This window comes from Onychostoma macrolepis, chromosome 11, assembly GCF_012432095.1.
Source record: "Onychostoma macrolepis isolate SWU-2019 chromosome 11, ASM1243209v1, whole genome shotgun sequence".
Taxonomy (NCBI): Eukaryota; Metazoa; Chordata; class Actinopteri; order Cypriniformes; family Cyprinidae; genus Onychostoma; species Onychostoma macrolepis.
In genome coordinates this window covers 10,669,492-10,690,016 of record NC_081165.1, presented here as the reverse complement: position 1 = coordinate 10,690,016, position 20,525 = coordinate 10,669,492, and the positions used below count along the sequence as shown (strand labels likewise).

The window sequence follows — 20,525 nt, the reverse complement described above, 5'->3', positions numbered from 1 at the left end:
TAATTTAAGAACAACAGAAGTGAATGTAAGGTTTCCATCGTGATATACAACATGACACGTGAGTGTGTGTGTGTGTGTGTTTGTATATGGGAAAGGTTGGAGAATGTGAATATTATTGGCCATGAAAAGGGCACGCTTGTACACAGCAGGAGCTGCCTGGAGCCTTCAATCTACTGCAAGAAACAGTCAGGAATAACCTTATACCAGACTCTGAGTCTGTGCATGTGTCTGATGAAGAAATGTGAGTGTCTAAAGAGTCTGTGTGTCACCTTGTGCACCTTAAAAGGTACCAAATGATGTTTTTATACTCATACCTACTGCAAGCCACATTTCTGAGCAGCATATTGTATGTAAAGAAGGGTAACCGCAAACCGCAAGTATTGTAGAGAATACTTGACTAGGGAATGTTTGACTCAGACAGGTACGTCATTAGTGGACCAAGAGCTTGGGGCTTCAGTATGTGTTGACTGCTTTTCATATACTCGACTGAAGATGTTCCTTTTTTGGCAAACTGACGCATGATCTATTTGAAGCAGAAATCTTATGGTTAGTGATAGATAAGTTTTAATATGCAGTAATGAAGGCTGCTTGCATTACAGTATATGACATTGTAATATGTACACATAAGTAGGGATGGGTACCGAGAACCGGTATTTTTTTTGGACCAGTACGTAATTGGGTCAATTGACTACCGGTAAGCTTCAGGACAAATGATACTGTAATCGATACTTGCGTTGTTTTATCTCCGTATACTTCAATGTTAATGGCGAATTAGAAGCTGCTGCTTGTCATTTTCCTTCACTGAATGATGTGGCTGTCGTTTGCGCGACGTGCGTGTGATCTCCATGCACATGTGCAGTGTGTGTTTGCATGCAATCAGCGGCAAGAGTGAAACGCAGGGGTGATCGTGGACGACAAAAATGTCTCCACGATCTGCTTTTGAAGAAATATTGTAGTATCGTGCTATACACATTCTATCAGCTGCAGTTCTGGCGGTGCCATATCATATGTACATATACTGTACAACACCACATGCATTCACATCAGTGTTAACTCAGCGGTAGCGTTACTCTCACGGGACACTGCACTTATTCGCAATCACAAAAGTACATTATTTGCATGCACTTTAAAGCCTTGCCGGTTAAACGTTTCAATCACATGCTGTTCTGACGTATGCTTTTTCTGAGCCCGTACACCCGAAGCGCGCACACTAAAAAGCCCGTCAAACAGTGCCTGATTACTGAACTAAGTTATCTTTTCCGCTAATACTGTCAAAACACACAAGGTTTATGTATAGGCTCAGTTGGTTATGTCTAAAATTAAAGTAAACAGCTAAGAGAAAATGGATGCGTGCCTTTATGCGTGCAGGTCTTAAAGGGACAGTAAACATTCTGCCAATTGTCATTAAAGGGATAGTTCACCCTAAATTGTATTTTCTGTCATTATTTACTCACTCACATGTTGTCCCAAACCTGTATTAATTTCTTTCTTGTGCCGAACACAAAAGAAAATATTTTGAAGAATGTGGGTAACCAAACAGTTGCTGGTCCAACTACTTAACGCAAATTCATATTAATGGCACTAATTTTATTAACGCGCAATTAACGTAGCACGCATTTTCTGTTTGACCAGTGGCCTAGCCTGTACTACTATAGTTGGAGAAATGGAAATGTATGGAGATGCTGACAATGTTGCCAACTTAGCGACTTTTCAGACCACTTTAGCAACTTAAAAAAAATAAAGCGCCTAGCGCCTAGCGCCCAATCTTTATAGGGTTTGCCCAAACCAGTTTCTTAGACTCGCCGGTACTGGCGCGCGAGTGCGAGGTCTCCTTTTCCCGCTGCGCATATACAGTACCTCTTTCTCTCTCTCTCCGCATCTGCTCCGTTCAATGAGCGGCTGAGAGGAACAGCGCTTTTAGTTAAAACAGATATTATGTTGCTTATCTAATTTAATATGCAAGTACAGCCGAAATCACAGCACAGCTATTGTCTTTATTTTATGTATTGCCTATTTGATTTTATCAGATGATGGCTGGATTATAAATCAGGATTTTTGTGCAGATTAACATTTTGGAAGGGAGAGCTGGTTATTTAGTGGGTCGCGTTTTAGTCACCATTTCATATTCATTCCGTTGTCTGACAACAGAAACAGTAAAATATATCAATGAAAACAGTTTTATTGAGAATTTAGCTGCGTCAAAATACAGTATGTGGGCACAGAGAGGCAAACAAATCTAATAATAAATAATAAATGTACATTTTGCTTGTTCAGAAGAAGTGAGCTGCCCTGTCCTGCGAAAATGCAAACAGGTTTGTGTAAGTAAATTGCTCAGTGCAAAGAAAGAGAAGTAATGGGAACCTGGTATTTCTTTTTTCATGTGTCTAATAGACATGAGCAAGCTCTTTGAAAAACATCTTTGATCTTTGAAACATGTCTAGTCTTCATGCTCTGTTAATTATGGTTTCACTAATAATAAACATATATTGCATAAAGCATCCATATTTGTCATTGCCCATGTTGATCAGAGTATTAAAACATGAAAAGTATTAATTTAAGGTACATTTAGAACAGATAAAAATGTGTGATTAAGTTGTGATTAATCGCAAGTTACCTCATGACAATCATGTGATTAATCGCAATTAAATATTTTAATCGATTGACAGCCCTAATAAAAATAGATTTTTATTTTGAGATTTGCTAAATATTACATTTAAAGGATTAAACATTTCCCTAAAAATAAAAAGTAGCTGAAATTTATTCACCCTCAGGCCAGCCAAGATATAGATTAGCTTGTTTGTTCATCTGAACAGTTTAAGAGAAATCACCTCTACAGTGAATGGGTGCCGTCAGAATAATAAAAACATCATAATAATCCACATGACTCCAGTCCATCAATTAACATCTTGTGAAGAGATGAGTTGTGTTTGTAACAAACAAATCCCTCATTAAGGCGTTACTGTTGCTTCTGGCCAAAATATATTTTTTTTTCTTACAAACAAGCAGCTTTTCATTTCACAAGACATTAACTGATGTACTGGAGTCGTGTGGGTTACTTGTGGATTACTGTGATGTTTTTATCAGCTGTTTGGACACTCATTCTGACAGCACCCATTCACTGCAGAGGATCCATTGGTGAGTAAGTGATGTAGTGCTAAATGTTATTATATACATATACATACATATACATACACACACACACACACAACCCGAATTCCGGAAATGTTGGGACGTTTTTGTTTTTTTTATTTGAATAAAATTAAAACTAAACGACTTTCAAATCAAATGGGCCAATATTTTATTCACAATACAACATAGAGAACATAAATGTTTAAACAGAGAAATTTTACACTTTTATCCATTAAATAAGCTCATTTCAAATTTGATGCCTGCTACAGGTCTCAAAAGTTGGCACGGGGGCAACAAAGCAAGAGATTTTGAAAAGATTCAGTTGGGAGAACATCTAGCAACAATCTGGTCTGTAACATGATTAGCTATAAAAGGGATGTCTTAGAGAGGCTCTCAGAAGTAAAGATGGGCAGAGGCTCTCCAATCTGTGAAAGAGTGCGTAAAAAGATTGTGGAATACTTTAAAAACAACGTTCCTCAACGTCAAATTGCAAAACCTTTGCAAATCTCATCATCTACAGTGCATAACATCATCAAATGATTCAGAGAAACTGTAGAAATCTCTGTGCGTAAGGGACAAGGCCGAAGACCTTTGTTGGCTGCCCATGGTCTTCGGGCCCTCAGACGACACTGCATCACTCATCGGCATGATTCTGTCATTGACATTACTAAATGGGCCCAGGAATACTTCCAGAAACCACTGTCAGTAAACACAATCCACCATGCCATCTGCAGATGCCAACTAAAAACAGATGCTTGCTCTATCATGCAAAAAGGAAGCCATGTGAACATGGTCCAGAAGCGCCGTCATGTCCTGTGGGCCAAGGCTCATTTAAAATGGACTGTTTCAAAGTGGAAAAGTGTTCTATGGTCCGACGAGTCCAAATTTGACATTCTTGTTGGAAATCACGGACGCCGTGTCCTCCGGGCTAAAGAGGAGGGGGACCTTCCAGTGTGTTATCAGTGTTCAGTTCAAAAGCCAGCATCTCTGATGGTATGGGGGTGCATAAGTGCATATGGTATGGGCAGCTTGCATATTTTGGAAGGTACTATGAATGCTGAAAAGTATATAAAAGGTTTTAGAGCAACATATGCTCCCCTCCAGACAACGTCTATTTCAGGGAAGGCCTTGTGTACTACAGCAGGACAATGCAAAACCACATACTGCAGCTATTACAACAGCATGGCTTCGTAGTAGAAGAGTCCGGGTGCTGAATTGGCCTGCCTGCAGTCCAGAACTTTCACCTATAGAGAACATTTGGCGCATCATTAAATGAAAAATACGTCAAAGACGACCACAAACTCTTCAGCAGCTGGAAACCTATATCAGGCAAGAATGGGACCAAATTCCAACACCTAAACTACAGAAACTCATAACCTCGATGTCCAGATGTCTTCAAACTGTTTTGAAAAGAAGAGGAGATGCTACACCATGGTAAACAAATTTGGGTTGTAAAACAGATTTGGAGAAATTTAGCACTACATCACAATTCAATTCCGATTCGCAAGCTCTCGATTCGATTTTGATTCGATTCTCAATTGTTTGATTACATTCATGAATATAGTTTTAATACAAACGCAATTGATATTTCTAAAAAATGTCTAGTAAACATTAGGGCTGGTTCAGTAGTAATCAACATCGAATATTCGAAGCTTCGGAGGGAGGGGCTGAACATATTCTTCTCTCTAATAAAGGCAGGAATCTCTGTGAGTCTGTGTGTCTGTTTGCATTTTTATCAGAACTGTTCATCCAATCAACTTCATGCGTGGCGGGTGTGTTGCTGCGGACCCAAGGGAGTGCAGTGTCGCATTTTGGTGCAATATGGACACATAACGCGTTCAGAATTAATAAACTTTTAATAAACTACAGAACAGCACGAGCTGAAAGTGGCACGCCTCACGCGGGCAGGGCTTATATGCTCCTAGAATCGACACTGCACTAGTGATACAAAACACACGTCTGTTTAAATAACTGATTAACATGGCGGATAAAAGCAGCTCATTTTTTTACACCAAAAATATACTATAGGCGTACTACTTACAGAACTCAGGTGATTTTTCAAACTTGATGTGCTGTTGTGGTAGGCCAGTTTCAAACCGCATATTTGGCACACACTGCCTTTGTCTTGTCCTCACTCAATTTAAAGTGCTCCCACACAGCTGAGATCTAATGTGTAGCGTCTTATTAACTCGCTTCCATGCATTGTGTGCAACAAATTTCTTCTCCCTCTTCATGTTTCGTCCGTTTTCTCCAACGCTAAAGAAACTCTTAAGCCCCTTAAAAGTCCTCGTCCGTACTCCTAGCAATTTTGGACCTTAAGACTTCTTTTAAGGGTTAAGATGCTTTTTGAATTACTTTTTTCTTTACTAGGATCTTTTCTTTAATTTTAAGAGGAAACACCCACATTTCTAAGAATCTTCTTAGAATTTTGTTACTAGGAGCAACTCTTAGCACTAAGATTTTTCATGAATACGGGCCCAGGTGTTCGTGGAAAAAAAAAAAAAAAGAATATTCGAATCTCAAAATTGAAAATCTAATGCCAACCCACCGAAAGAATATTCGAATAATCCTGTATTTTAAACCTATTCTCTCTTTTTTTAATAGGGTCCTATTTTTTAAACAATAATAGGACCCTATAAAAAAATTTTTTGTTTTGTTTTTTTTCTTTCTGGTAATCAAATGAAGCCATAAAACATTAATTTCATTTATCCTAATCAAATGAAAATTAAACCCTTTTATTTTTTGGCAAACAAAGTGTGTTTACTGTCAAAATTGAAAAGAAAACAAATGTGATTATTTGTTTAACCTTGGAAAAACATCGGTTTTTTTTTTTTACGTTTTTTTTTTTTTTTAATTTACAAAGATTTCAAACAAACTTCTTTCACGTTGTCATTATGGGGTATTGTTTGCAGAATTTTGAGGAAAATAATGAGTCAGGGATCAGAAGACTACAGAGAACGGTTCGGACTGCTAAAAGGATTTTTGGTGCCCCCCTGCCCACCCTTCAAAAACTGTATACATCCAGAGTGAGGAAAAGGGCTCAGAAAAACACTCTGGATTCCCTCACATCCAAGTCATCCCCATTATGCAATAACAATGTGTAATAACCTTATATTTATTTGCTACCACCTCCATCCTAGTACATCCCTGCATCTCCTTCTATTCTATCCCACTCTATCATCTATAGCACAACTGTATATACAACCATTCATGTTTCAAATTATTTGTATTTTTATTTTTTTTTTTTTTGTTATTTATATTTACATATGTGTATTTTTTATTCTCATCTTATTTTTATTGTCTGTGTGTCGTTGTTGTCTCTGTGAACTGGAAGCTTATGACACATTCCTTGTATGCGCAAGCACACTTGGCAATAAAAGCTCTTTCTGATTCTGATTCTGATTCTGAATTGAATCCACTTTGGAATGAGGCTGTAACATAACAAAATGTGGAAAAAGTGAAGCGCTGCGAATACTTTCCAGATGTAAAAATATATTTATACAACAGTTCTTTCTAGTCCTCAAATCTGATTAGCCAAGAAAAGTGCAATATTCTAGTGATAGACTCTAAAAAATGTTGGGTTAAATACAGCCCAGCGCTGGGTAAAATATGGACAAACCCAGTGATTGGGTTGTTTTCAACCAACAGTTGAGTTGAACATTTAACCCAACCTTCTGGGCAGTAACCCAACCGCTGGGTCAAAACAACCTAATTGCTGAGTTTGTCCATACTTTACCCAGCGCTGGGTTGTAATTTAACCCAGCATTTTTTTTTTTTTAGAGCGTAACAGAACTCCAACCATTTGTATCACTCCACTTGTGGTATTTCTCACAGCAAGTGTCATGGCGGACACCCAAATCCACTATAATTTAATAAATAACAGTGTTTTTGTGACACAGTATTTTTAAGAGTTTTTTTAGTCCAGAATGTACTTGTTTAGACTTCAAATGTGCGATTCATCCACCTAAAACTGAAAATAAATTTGAACTTCACATCACTGTTTTTAACCTTCCTGAATATCGTGTCCTATTGACTTTCATTCCAAGTGCATTAACTGAGAGAAGGTCAAAATGATTGTCTGTATATAGTGCATCACAGACGCTGTCGTTGCTTGACTTGTTTTGAACCCAGAACACCCAGAGTTTTCACTTTCTATACTCCAATACTCAACCCTTTATCACCTGGAAAGGCCAAATGAAAGCTGATACCTTTGGGTAATGAAGTCCCTTAGAAATAGGACACCTAATACACAAGGAACTCATGCATAAAAAGAGGCACAGAAACACCTCATAACACAGCACAGACGTTACCGTTGTTCTGGAGTGGCAGAATGACAAATGAAAAGGTCCTGTAATATACACTGAAAAGGCATTACATTATTCATAACTGCTTGAAGTTAAACAGGTGGTTACTACCTAATCACTGGAGGACTGTTCTATTTCACATACTGTATGAAAATTTGTGGTTGGTAAGATTTTCAAATGTTTATGCTCACCCAGGCTGCGTTTGTGTGATCAAAATACAGTGGAAACAGTAATAATGTGAAATATTATTACATTTTGTAAAACGTAATTTATTCCTGTGATGCAAAGCTGAATTTTGAGCATCATTATTCCGGTCTTCAGTGTCACATGTCCTTCAGAAATTATTCTAATATGATGATTTCATTAATTGATTATATGTTTGGTAAAACATGATACATCTTTTTTTTCCCAGAGTTCTTTGAAGAATAAAAAGCTCAAAAGAACAGCAAATATTTAAATCAGAAAACTTTTGAAACATTCTTAATGTCTTTACGATCACTTTTAAGCATGATGATGAGTCCTTGCTGAATAAAAGTACTAATTAAGAAAAATTAAGACTGACTTTTGAACTATAGCGTTGCGTATATTCTAACAATACACTACAGATCAGCATTAAAAGTTCCCTGGAAAAATATCAGCTGGGAATTTTACTCACATGAGGCAGTGTGGGGTCTGTGTGCGCTCTGTGATAAAGTTATGCTTTGAAAAACACTTAAAAATTTTCGTTGGATCTAAAAGACGTTTGATCCTGACCCGGACCCCCTAATTGGAGTCTGTGATCTAAACAAAACTCCCATGAGCTGCATCTATAACCACAACTAAAACTGAAGCTCAGCTGAGGAAATGAAGAATTACCAACCTGCTTTCTAGTCAGTAACAATGCTTGATCTGTGCCACAGATGCTATTTCTGAGCTCTCCGTGCTCTGAAAGCAGCACAACCTCATGCAGTCCTGTGTGAGGTGTTCTCTGTGGTGATAAAAGCAGCGATAGACAGCCTCTGTATTCATTTGCATAGTATTATATGAGGAAGCAATGTGCTGCTAGGTTGCACCAATCTATTTCTATTCCTCGCTTTCTATTAGATATCACAGCTTTCAAACCTTCGCAAGCCATTTACAACTGCAGGCAAGAGGAAAAAAAACAGAGACATTATAAAATGAGATACTGGCCGAAGAGGAACACCCACAATAAAGTGTCCATGATATTCTGGGGCCAAATTCACAAAGAAATTAAGTAACACTTTATTTAAAGGACCAATTCTCAATATTAACTACAAACCTGATTCCAAAAAAGTTGGGACACTGTACAAATTGTGAATAAAAACAGAATGCAATGATGTGGAAGTTTCAAATTTCAATATTTTATTCAGAATACAACATAGATGACATATCAAATGTTTAAACTTAAAATTTTAAGGATTTTAAATTTCATGGCATCAACATATCTCAAAGAAGTTGGGACAAGGCCATGTTTACCACTGTGTGGCATCCCCTCTTCTTTTTAGAACAGTCTGCAAACGTCTGGGGACTGAGGAGACAAGTTGCTCAAGTTTAGGAATAGGAATGTTGTCCCATTCTTGTCTAATACAGGCTTCTAGTTGCTCAACTGTCTTAGGTCTTCTTTGTCGCATCTTCCTCTTTATGATGCGCCAAATGTTTTCTATGGGTGAAAGATCTGGACTGCAGGCTGGCCATTTCAGAACCCCGATCCTTCTTCTACGCAGCCATTATGTTGTAATTGATGCAGTATGTGGTCTGGCATTGTCATGTTGGAAAATGCAAGGTCTTCCCTGAAAGAGACGACGTCTGGATGGGAGCATATGTTGTTCTAGAACTTGGATATACCTTTCAGCATTGATGGTGCCTTTCCAGATGTGTAAGCTGCCCATGCCACATGCACTCATGCAACCCCATACCATCAGAGATGCAGGCTTCTGAACGGAGCGCTGATAACAACTTGGGTTGTCCTTGTCCTCTTTAGTCCGGATGACATGGCGTCCCAGTTTTCCAAAAAGAACTTCAAATTTTGATTCGTCTGACCACAGAACAGTTTTCCACTTTGCCACAGTCCATTTTAAATGAGCCTTGGCCCAGAGAAAACGCCTGCGCTTCTGGATCATGTTTATATATGGCTTCTTTTTAGACCTATAGAGTTTTAGCAGGCAACGGCGAATGGCATGGTGGATTGTGTTCACCGACAATGTTTTCTGGAAGTATTCCTGAGCCCATGTTGTGATTTCCATTACAGTAGCATTCCTGTATGTGATGCAGTGCCGTCTAAGGGCCCGAAGATCACGGGCATCCAGTATGGTTTTCCGGCCTTGACCCTTACGCACAGAGATTGTTCCAGATTCTCTGAATCTTTGGATGATATTATGCACTGTAGATGATGATAACTTCAAACTCTTTGCAATTTTTCTCTGAGAAACTCCTTTCTGATATTGCTCCACTATTTTTCGCCACAGCATTGGGGGAATTGGTGATCCTCTTCCCATCTTGACTTCTGAGAGACTCTGCCACTCTGAGAGGCTCTTTTTATACCCAATCATGTTGCCAATTGACCCAATAAGTTGCAAATTGGTCCTCCAGCTGTTCCTTATATGTACATTTAACTTTTCCGGCCTCTTATTGCTACCTGTCCCAACTTTTTTGGAATGTGTAGCTCTCATGAAATCCAAAATAAGCCAATATTTGGCATGACATTTCAAAATGTCTCACTTTCAACATTTGATATGTTATCTATATTCTATTGTGAATAAAATATAAGTTTATGAGATTTGTAAATTATTGCATTCCTTTTTTATTCACAATTTGTACAGTATCCCAACTTTTTTGGAATCGGGTTTGTAGTTGCTTATTAGCATGCATTTTACTAGCATTTTGGCTGTTTATTAGTATCTATAAAGCACATATTAATGCCATATCCTGCATGACCATATTTAAAATCTCAAGTTCTTAAGTCTTGTCTTTAGAAAAATCTAGAAAAAAACTGAGAAGAACAATATAAGATGATAAATAGCAGATAAAAAGAATTGTAAGAATGTTTAATTAATCTGGCCCTTGGTGCCTATATACTGTATGACTTAAGTCCATTTATCAGTATGAATTTTTCAACCAATTTTAATCACCAGCCAGATGAAAATCATCAAAATTTGTAAACTGCATGACTTAAGGTAAAGGGTTTGCACAAAATTACCAAAACTAATGGTGATTCTTTACACAGCAACATCACAAATTATTCATCTAGTAAAATATATAAAATGTAAAAGCCTCATCGACCCTTTATATGGGCTGCTGGAACATCTTTGACCCTTTAATGTATCTATAGGCTCTCCAGCATGACCTCTGCTCATCCGTGTGAGGCAACCTGGTATGTATGTTATCATACCTGCTGGGATTCTGATGAAATTTTGCTGTGCGATTACCTCCTGCTGTTTAACACACACATGGGAGTGCAGATGGATGAGATAACACAGCCAGCACATGAAAAAATAATCAAGCAAGAGGAAAACAACCGACAAGGTTGTTTGTTTGATGTGTACTGCTGTTGCAAGTGTGCATTAAAAGAACAATGCCCTGCTTGTGAGGTTTACAGTAATCTGAACTGGTCGCATTGTAACACTACAAATGAAGTCCAGCAGAAATATTACCTGCCCAGTTTGAACATTTCAATAAACTTTCAATACAAACTCTAAGTTTTACAGCCAAAAAATGCAAAACACTTTGTCAAATGTAGCCCCAAAATGCTTCGGGGGCAGGGGAGAAAAACCAGGAAGCACCATCTCTGCCTGCCATTTCTCTTTCCTGTCTGAGTTGCTGAAATCACTAAATTAAACTGTGCCAGTAGCCATGAGAGCTATTCACAAATCACGAAGCCCTCGTGCTGAGCCACACTCCGCCACAAGATCGAACAGCTGTCTTATCTCAACTCACAATCGTCCTCTCGGTCCAAAGCACAGAGAAGAACATCCGCCCCCTCCGAACCCAACTCCAAACGCTCTGCTTGTCTAAATATAAATCATTTATCTGAAGAATTCAAGATCAGATCAATTGAACTGTACAAGCGAAGCAGTTTGTCGAAAGGAAGCGAAGCAAGTTTGAAAAGAAAATGTCTGATCTGAGCGTGCATCTGTTCTCAGAAAAGATCATCGAGATTATAATGTGACAGATTTTCCTCTATGTCCTTCCAGGAATATACACACATAATCACAATGCCGTGGCTTTCTGTGTCTTTCATTCGCCTGTTCTCAAAGGAAAAAATATTATGAAACAACTGAAATCCGGCCTGATTTCCTAACAATATTTGGTCTTTATTATGCAAATTCTTGACAAATAAAGTCCTCATTTGATATAACTTAACTAATAATATACTGTACATTCTTAAAGTCTCCCTGCAGTCTCAAATTTAATCCATTAAATCTCATCTTTGACAATCAAAATGATATATTAAATATATCATATATTATATATAAAATTATAACGTTTTCTCTCAGTGAAAATTATTTCTTAATGCCTCAAAATAGCTTTAATGTACACTTTATACCCTTAAAGGGATAGTTCACCCAAAAATGAAAATTCTGTCATTAATTACTCAGCCGTTCCAAACCCGTAAGACCTCCGTTCATCTTCGGAACACAAATTAAGATATTTTTGATGCATCCTGTGAGCAAGGAAATCGTTAAAATAATCCATGTAACACCGGAGGTTCAACCGTAATTTTACAAAGCTACGAGATTACTTTTTGTGCGCAAAGAACAAAATATTTTGGAGAGTATCCACTGAACATAAACAACGTATGCTGTATGCAGCATACGCGGTTCACATTCAGTGGATACTCTCCAAAATGCCGCCAGGGTGACGTGGAGGTCTTTTTTTTCTTCTTTTTTCCACACAAAAAGTATTCTCGTAGCTTTGTAAAATTACGGTTTAACCCCTGATGTCACATGGATTATTTTACCGATGTCCTTGCTACGTTTCTGGACCTTGATCGTGTAAGGATCCTTGCTGTCTATGGAGGGTCAGAGAGCTCACGGAATTCATCAAAAATATCTTAATTTGTGTTCCGAAGATGAAAGAAAGTCTTACGGGTTTGGAACGACATGAGAGTAATTAATGACAGAATTTTCATTTTTGGGTGAACTAACCCTTTAACTGTGATCTCTAGCTTCCGCTAACTATCGTACGCTGCGTTCACGAGAGAGAGGATGATGTAAGACGTATGCGTTGCGTAAGCTCTGGTGAGAATATGCTTGTCTCGCGAGAACTAAGTTTTGTTTACAGCAAAAGAAAACCTCCTCTTGCCTTATATCGAAATCCTTTTTAAATGACCTTATACCTTCAACCTTTTTCTTTACAAATCCTCATTTTGTACTTCTAATTCACATTCGTCATCTGCTGGAATGCCACTTTCTAGTGAACATGCGTACGACAGTCAACGGAAGCTAGAGATTAGCAACAGTTTATAAAGTTTTAAATATAGATATTTTTCTTACACAAACACATCGATTCACCTCTGAAGCTTTTATTAACCCCCCAGTGCCATGTGGAGCACTTTTTATGATGTATGGATGCAGTTTTTTGGGCTTCAAAAAAGCTTTGGAAGAACCAGGACATTTTTTAATACAACTCCGATTGTATTCGTCTGGAAGAAGAAAGTCATATATACCTAGGATGGTATGAGGGTGAGTAAATCATGGGGTAATTTTCATATTTGGGTGAACTAACCCTTTAACTCTATACGCAGAACTGCATGAATATGCTAATTAGTCCCTGCCTCCACTCAATCCAGCAGCTCAAAACTGCTCCACTTTCACTCGGTTAACTGAAGTAGTTAACGTTACACAATGGCAAGTGGCAATATTATATCAATCCATCCATATATGTTTGAACTACTGGAGAAACTGATTCTGAAGAGGAAAAGGAAGAGTGAATTATACCGGGTCGTACACAAGTCAATGTATCAGAATGGTAATATATTTTATGTATAGCTCTCTACAACGTCGGACACTTAATAGTAATTGATATCATTCGCTTTTGGCTTGACTGCATTATCAAACAGCTAATAATATGTTACAAATGTTTAACAAACCATGTTCCTGTTCATCATCTCAGAGAGCTACCTTCTAAAACTCAACATCCATATGTAGAAACACTTTGACATAGGAAACATGGGTTTTTGGCTTTGCTACACTGGGTTTCAAGGAGAAAATGCTCAGCAATGATGTTAACTGATGAATTTGCACATGGTTTGTCTTTATGAATATTAAAACAGCAGACAGACATGTAAACACATTTAAAAACTTGATTTTCACCACAGGGGGTCTTTAAGCCACAAGGATTCACTATGAAATTCTCTATAATGACAACTGCACACCATTAAAATGTAAAAGGGCGGAGCTTAGTCTCCATTAAACAATGAAATACCCGTTCCTTAGGAGACGCTCTTTGACCAGAGACCCATCTTCAGATGCAAACAACAGTTAATGCAAGTGTGGGGTTTGGGGTCATGGCAGGGGTCAGACTGGAACAAGCTAAAAGGACAAAAGGTTGCAGTTATTTACTCACCAGGTCGTGGTTGGTTGAGTTGGAATCATCCTCGGGAAAGGGGATGTATACAGCTAAGGCCATGCAGTTGGCGAAAATCGCTATTAATATAAAGATATCAAATGGCCTGAGATGAGAGTTAAGGAGTAGAACAAAGAGAATTAATCATTATTAATAATTCAAGTCAGAGGCAATTAATATATACATCCAGTCATTCTTGTGAAGGTTTACAAGTTAAATTTGCTAATGGAATCAATCAAACAAGAAAAAAAATCTGGCATATATTGGACATCTTTAAAATCATGGGAAGGGGGGGAAATTAAATTCAAGGTCGAAATGTGAATAACAAATCAAATTCCAACTCATCCCTTAAGTTGGCACTCCAAACCTATTATTCAAAAGTTTCCTTTTTTTCCTTGCCATAAATTCAGATTTGTTACTTGGCTTGCACATTTATGTTTTTTTATAAGCCCTATTTATTTTTAAAATTATGGCATAAGATATTTAATTAGAATTAAATTCAACAATTCACAAAACAATATTCAAAACATTACTGAAAAAAATGTGTGTATTTACAAGGCATAAAACATATATCATCTCATTATTCAATCAATGATTGTGGACTATGTTCCGTCAGCTGGCCTGAAACGGTCACACCGGCCCCTGTTCATCTGTACATCTTTATTATTCAACTGAGCTAAATTTCATCTCGTGATTGCTCAAAAGGGTCAGAAGTAAATAGCAGTGAGTACTTGCATGCAGTTTAACAGTGAAAAGTCCATCACAACAGCACTGACTCAGCCGCTCTGCTTTCCTGCTAGTGAGACGTACAAAATGTAAATAAAACTGCTGTGAGTCAGAGGACCTGAAAATGCTGCAGTCTACATGAAATATATGACAGTCAATCATATAAATCTATCCTCTGCTTTCACAAAAATGCCTAATTTTATGTGTCAAGGATACATTTTACGCTGCATTCTAGGTTGCGTCTCACATTACACTTATGCGTTTTTTAAATCCAGTACAATGCAATGCTCTAATTTTACGCTGCTAAATACTCTTATTAGGCCATGAGCTAGGACACTAAGATTATGCGACATTCGGGGGAAGTTCTCTCTGACTTTCCCATGATTCCTTTGAGGAAAGACAAGGCTGGTAGCGCTAGGTTAACATATTTCTACACAACACATTCCTACACAAATGTTAACACCTCCAATGCTTGTTTCACTGTATATTATATTGTTTAACAACAATATGCAGCTTAAAAAAAAAATAAGACATTCTAGGCTATACATCCTCTCTCGAAGAGATGAATCTGAAATCTACAGCCCGGAAGCCATAGCTCCTTTATCTTCCCGTAGGGCCGGGGAACAGATGTTCTTTTCAAAGCTCAGCTCCACACGCTGACTTGCGTTTGAGATTAAGGTGTTTCTCACTGCAGGGAACACAGCTTCTCTCTAATAAAGACCACCAGACAAGCTTCTACCGGAGATCACGAGCTGGGATGTCTGCTAGAGACGCAAAGGTGGACTACTTTCATTTGTTTACCTGTTCTCTTGATGATTCGCTCAATTAATTCATCCCGCCTTCACCTATTTTCAGCACAGGCCACAAGCAAACCACACCATATGTTAGTTTTTTTAGAGAAATAATGGCAGAAGAAACTCCAAAGCGTATTTACAAACAACAAACTTGGACCACTAGTTTTTCTGTGTTCGAATGCAAGTCTGCTAAAATCGAATATACTGAAAAACTGTATGCTGCCATTTTTTCCATGAAACATAAACATATTCGAGTCCACTGTTCTTCACTAGTCTACTTTTACAGCCTTGTTGTGTTTGTAATCACGCACTTGCAAACCATTCAATCTTTTAGGGAAAATGTTTTTAAAATCGAGAATTTAGGAAAGAGTTGTCAGAAGCTTGATGACGTCGAAGTCTGTTTGTTTTATAGCCTACATTTACGTCTTTACTTCTGGTGATTGTATTTAGACTTCAAAATTCAAAGAAGTTGTGTTCATTTGTGAAGATTATCATGATGAACCCAGTGTCTAAGAATCATCAACTTTTGTTGGTCACAGATCTTATATTCTGCCATAATCCAAAAGCAAATGGAAAAATCCTGTTGGGTTTTTGTCGAGGGAACGAGGGTGATGCAAACTTCTGAGTTGGCCTATAAAAATGCATCGATGCATCAACTCTATTGCAATTTTTAACAAGCTGCCTCCAACCTGATAGACCTAACCTACCTGACAGACCTCCAACTGTTATGAAAATTAACCATGGTCTTATTTTAGTAAAAGTGTACTAACCACAGTTTTTGGCGTATTGATTTCCATTTGTATAACCACAGTTTTACCACAAATACCATTGTTAAACTATGGTTAGTGTAGCAAAACCACGGTTAATTTGTGGTTACCATGGTTTATCTAACCATGCTTTTTTGGTTTTATTTGTAGTAAAACCCCGGTTAATTTCGTAAGGGCTACCACCATTGGGTGGATATAGTCAAACAGCAATTTTCTGATAGCACCTCAAAGCCAAACCGTTCACAATTTTCAGTGGACTCAACCTATAAATGGCTTAATTATAGTTGTCTTACCATCAAGTTGTGCAATTTTTTCTTCTGTAAAAGACAAAGTATTTTAAAGAAAGTTGGGGTCTAAACTTTGACCTCCATAATGTGGAAAAAGTGGGGAAAATGTAGTCATACAGGTTTGGAACGCCACAAAGGTGAGTAAATGATGACAAAATTGTCATTTTGGGAGAAAAAAACTCCTTTAAACTTGGATATGAGAACATTTTAAACACCCCAAGGGTCTTCTTGATATTAATCAATCCCAATGTTTTACAAACAGAAAAGGATACTTCCATTCCACGAGGCTGATGCAGGCCCGGCGGATGGGGTTGTTGAGGTTGAGGCAGAAGAGAGCTCTCTGCGGCCGCGTGTTGGCCGAACTGCCCTGTTTTTTGCTCTTGGCATACTGCTGCCGCTTTTTCTGGGCCAGCGAGCCGACCGGTACCACTGACGGTACAGGCACGGAGGCTGCGGGGGGTGCGGCAGGAGTCGCAGCAGGCGGAGCAGGGCCGTTGGCGCTCATGGTGCGGGCGTGGGCCTGAGCGGGGCGTCCACCAGCATGGGCCTGCCAGGGGAGAGGGCACAGGGGTGGGCGCTGGAGCGGAGGGTCTCACCAACAGGCTGGCACGTCACCAGAGACAGGGACTCTGGTACTGCTGGCATAATTTGCCTCTGTGAAAGACAGAGAGGAGAGTTAGAGAGAAAACGAGAAAGCACAGAGAATATAGTGGGAGGCTGTGCAGTGACTTCCTTCACTGCTACATTATATTATGCAACAATGTGGGCGTAGGACTAAAAGATGCATACAGTATGTCTTTGGGTGTAAAAGGCCAGTGTCTCAACCAAAGTTTGCGAGCAATCCAACATGTAAAAGACGTGGGCACCAAAAGAACCTCTATATTTAAAGGAATAGTTAACATAAACATGAAAATTCGCCCTTATTTACTCACTTTCATGTCAAAAACACTATAAAAGTAGCCCATACGGCTCTATACTATATATATGTGCTATATTTAGGTTTTTATGAGGCCGTATGATAGCTTTGTGTGAGGATGGACCCTTCTAGCAAAGCTATTTCTATTTTCTTTTCTTTCTTTTTTTAATTAATGTACATTTATAACACTATATGAGCTATATTACCTGGTTAACACTGCAGTGTGTGTGCGTTTCTAATATAAATTCTAAGGGAGTGATGGCAAATTTAACACATTTCTCTCTTCTGACCAACATAATCTTTTGATATTTTTTTACCTCTTTTGGAAAGTCATAGAAGTACAATCATGCTTTTATTTTCCTTTGCTGTTGGAGCAAATATGAACGCAAAAATGTATTTGTTTTAATTTATAGAAGGTATAATCTATAGCATTTTACCCAACTATGACAGCCTCTGCTTTTGAGAACCCATGTAAAAAGCGTTCATTAGACAAAAATGTAGGCCGTTATTTGATTATTAAAAGGCACTTAAGTCTTTTTAATCAGTTAACACTTTACAATAAGGTCCCTTTACTTAACGTTAATGCATTAACAATGATCATTGCATTTGTTAGAGTATTTAAATAATATTAACAGATACAACTTTTGATTTTGCATTAGTAAATGTTGAAATGAACATTAGGATAAATAATTGCTTCAGAAGTATTTTTCATAGCTAGTTCATGTTTATCAACTAATGTTATTATATAAAGTGTTACCTTTTATTCTACATATATGAACTGCTACATCATGTCATGACAAAAAAAAAGACGCATTTGGCATAAAACTTGTCCTAATATGTATATATTGACATAATGTTTATTCCTTTAAATCTAAAATCAAAACCATGAAACCAGGAGTATCGAATATTGAAAAGTCTGAGGTAGTGCAACACGACTATGAGGTGTACAAACAACGTGCCAGTTTAAACTAAAAATATCATTGTACAGGTTACTATGATTTCTCAACAAACCGGGGCAGCAAAAAGAAAAAGCATAACATGCTGCTAAATGACAGAGGTATTATTAGGATAATGTCACAATAAAAAGTTACAGCCTGTGGAAAAATCAATGCGTGTAGCGTGACCCAATGAAAACCAGCCAGCAAACAGATGCATTGTGGCAGAGAATCACACTACCAACATCCTCACATAAAAACAGACATCATCAGCAAACAACAGCAAGAAAAACACGCTCTGCATTTAAATACTAGCAAAAAGCACACATCCAGGCTCATGGGATCCACAAATGTCACTCATATACATCCGAGTCCTTGAACCACTAGGCCCTGCAGAGGAAATGAAGACATGCATGGAAAGGTCATACCGCCTATATACATTTCCCTTCAAGCATTTGTCTGCCATCGGATCGTGAAAACCTAAGACATGGCATCCAAATATGTCACAAATTCAAGCCTATGCTCTGCTGAGATTGGATGGGCTATACAATAAATGTTAATCTTCACACTTATGATATAGGACATATAGTGCACTACATCCTTGTCAGATACTGGCTCATATATTAGATATATTTATAATTTCAACCTCATACATGATGCAAATTGATAACGAAATATAGCTCCTTAACGATTTCATTCGAATAGTGCTTGCATAGATACTAAATGTTGACGTTTAAACTATTTTGTAGTAGGACAATGACACATAGTCATTGTAACAACGCACAGCAATGATGCATTTAGATGCATAATGCATATTTTGATGACATATATAGATGCTTAATGCGTATAAATAAAGAGGCTCGTGACTCTAAGACAATAACTAGCGTTTCTCCTCAAAAAATAAAATATTGCATATATATATATTGCAGCCGAATCTGTGTCTTTCTTTAGATGATGCTCAGCTGCAACAGCTGTGATGCGTCTTTATAGTCACCGACTGTTCATTTCTTTAAAAAACGCCTGATTATGACAAGCAGTGACAACATTAAAGGTCTAACGGGACCAAAACGAGCGCAAAATCCTCTGCATCAGCATCATCAGCATCTTTTCAGCTCTGACTCGGACGCAAAACGATTGCACTCCATCATTTGTTTAAAAAGATCCATTTTAACTCGAAACGCGCCAGGCCGCTGCGTGAACATCGTACCTTTGATGAGGTCTTTCCTTTCAGCTGAGGAGGATGGTGATTCGGCTTATATCCAGAGATAAAACTCCGACATCGATTAAAACGCTCAGGTCCGATCTGACACGGTAAATTCAAATTCATCAGTATGCATTCGATATTTTGCGCGTGAGAGAGCGCGAGAGCTTCCTCGCGTTCGGCGCGCGCTGCCCGTGTTTAAGCGTCACGCGGCGTCGGTGAACGGTGAAAAGAGCTGAACTCCCCCTCTGGCTGTGCACGCACAAACCGAGCTTACTTTAGTGAAGAGCGCTCTGAATCATTTAGAGAATCGGTTCGTTTAAATGGATCATTTCGTAGGATCATTTGAGCCATCACTCAATTCCCAATGCTGGATTTTACTTTCTTTTTTTGTTATAAATCCTCTTTATCGCTACAATATTGGTAGCAAAAATGCCGTTAACAAAAGTTGCTGTTTACAATATGTTAAAATGAATATTCATAGGCTACTGTCCCAGATAGCACACGTACGTCTGCAAGATGTCTGTTAAAGATCACTAAAAGCATCTTCTGTGTACAAACATCTAACAGACGTATGTAAGATGTCAGTTTTACATACATTCTAAATCATAAACATCTTAAAGACATCTAAAAGGAAACGTTCTATTTCAGATGAGCAAACACTCTAAAAAAATAGGTTATGTCTTCCAGATGTAAATGTAGAGGCGTCTCCATGATGTAGCTACACATATTATCAGTTTTGTGAATAGTATTGTTTTCACGATATTTTTATTTATTTATTTATTTTTTAAGTAGCCTAATGTCGAGTAATTTTTGATTTCAGTGAATGGTTTATGAAACGATTCAACTGGTGAATTGAGTAGCCTAAATAATCACTGAAAATTACTCGGCAGCAGTTAACA

The 20,525-nt window shown here is 38.0% G+C and overlaps 1 protein-coding gene across 13 annotated transcripts in view; it reads right to left on the bottom strand.

Moving 5' to 3' along the window:
* The window catches only part of cacna1da (calcium channel, voltage-dependent, L type, alpha 1D subunit, a), a 128,785-nt gene extending 108,885 nt beyond the window's left edge, over nt 1-19,900 (bottom strand). For all 13 annotated transcript variants that reach the window (XM_058792150.1, XM_058792151.1, XM_058792153.1 and 10 more), the window contains exons 1-3: nt 19,630-19,900; nt 16,844-17,225; nt 13,998-14,103 (exon numbers count right to left, since the gene is read on the bottom strand). In XM_058792150.1, coding sequence (XP_058648133.1) covers nt 13,998-14,103; nt 16,844-17,076 — 339 coding nt within the window. In that variant the 5' untranslated portion in view covers nt 17,077-17,225; nt 19,630-19,900. The remainder of the gene's footprint in view (nt 1-13,997; nt 14,104-16,843; nt 17,226-19,629) is intronic.
* Between the last annotated feature and the right edge of the window lie 625 nt (nt 19,901-20,525).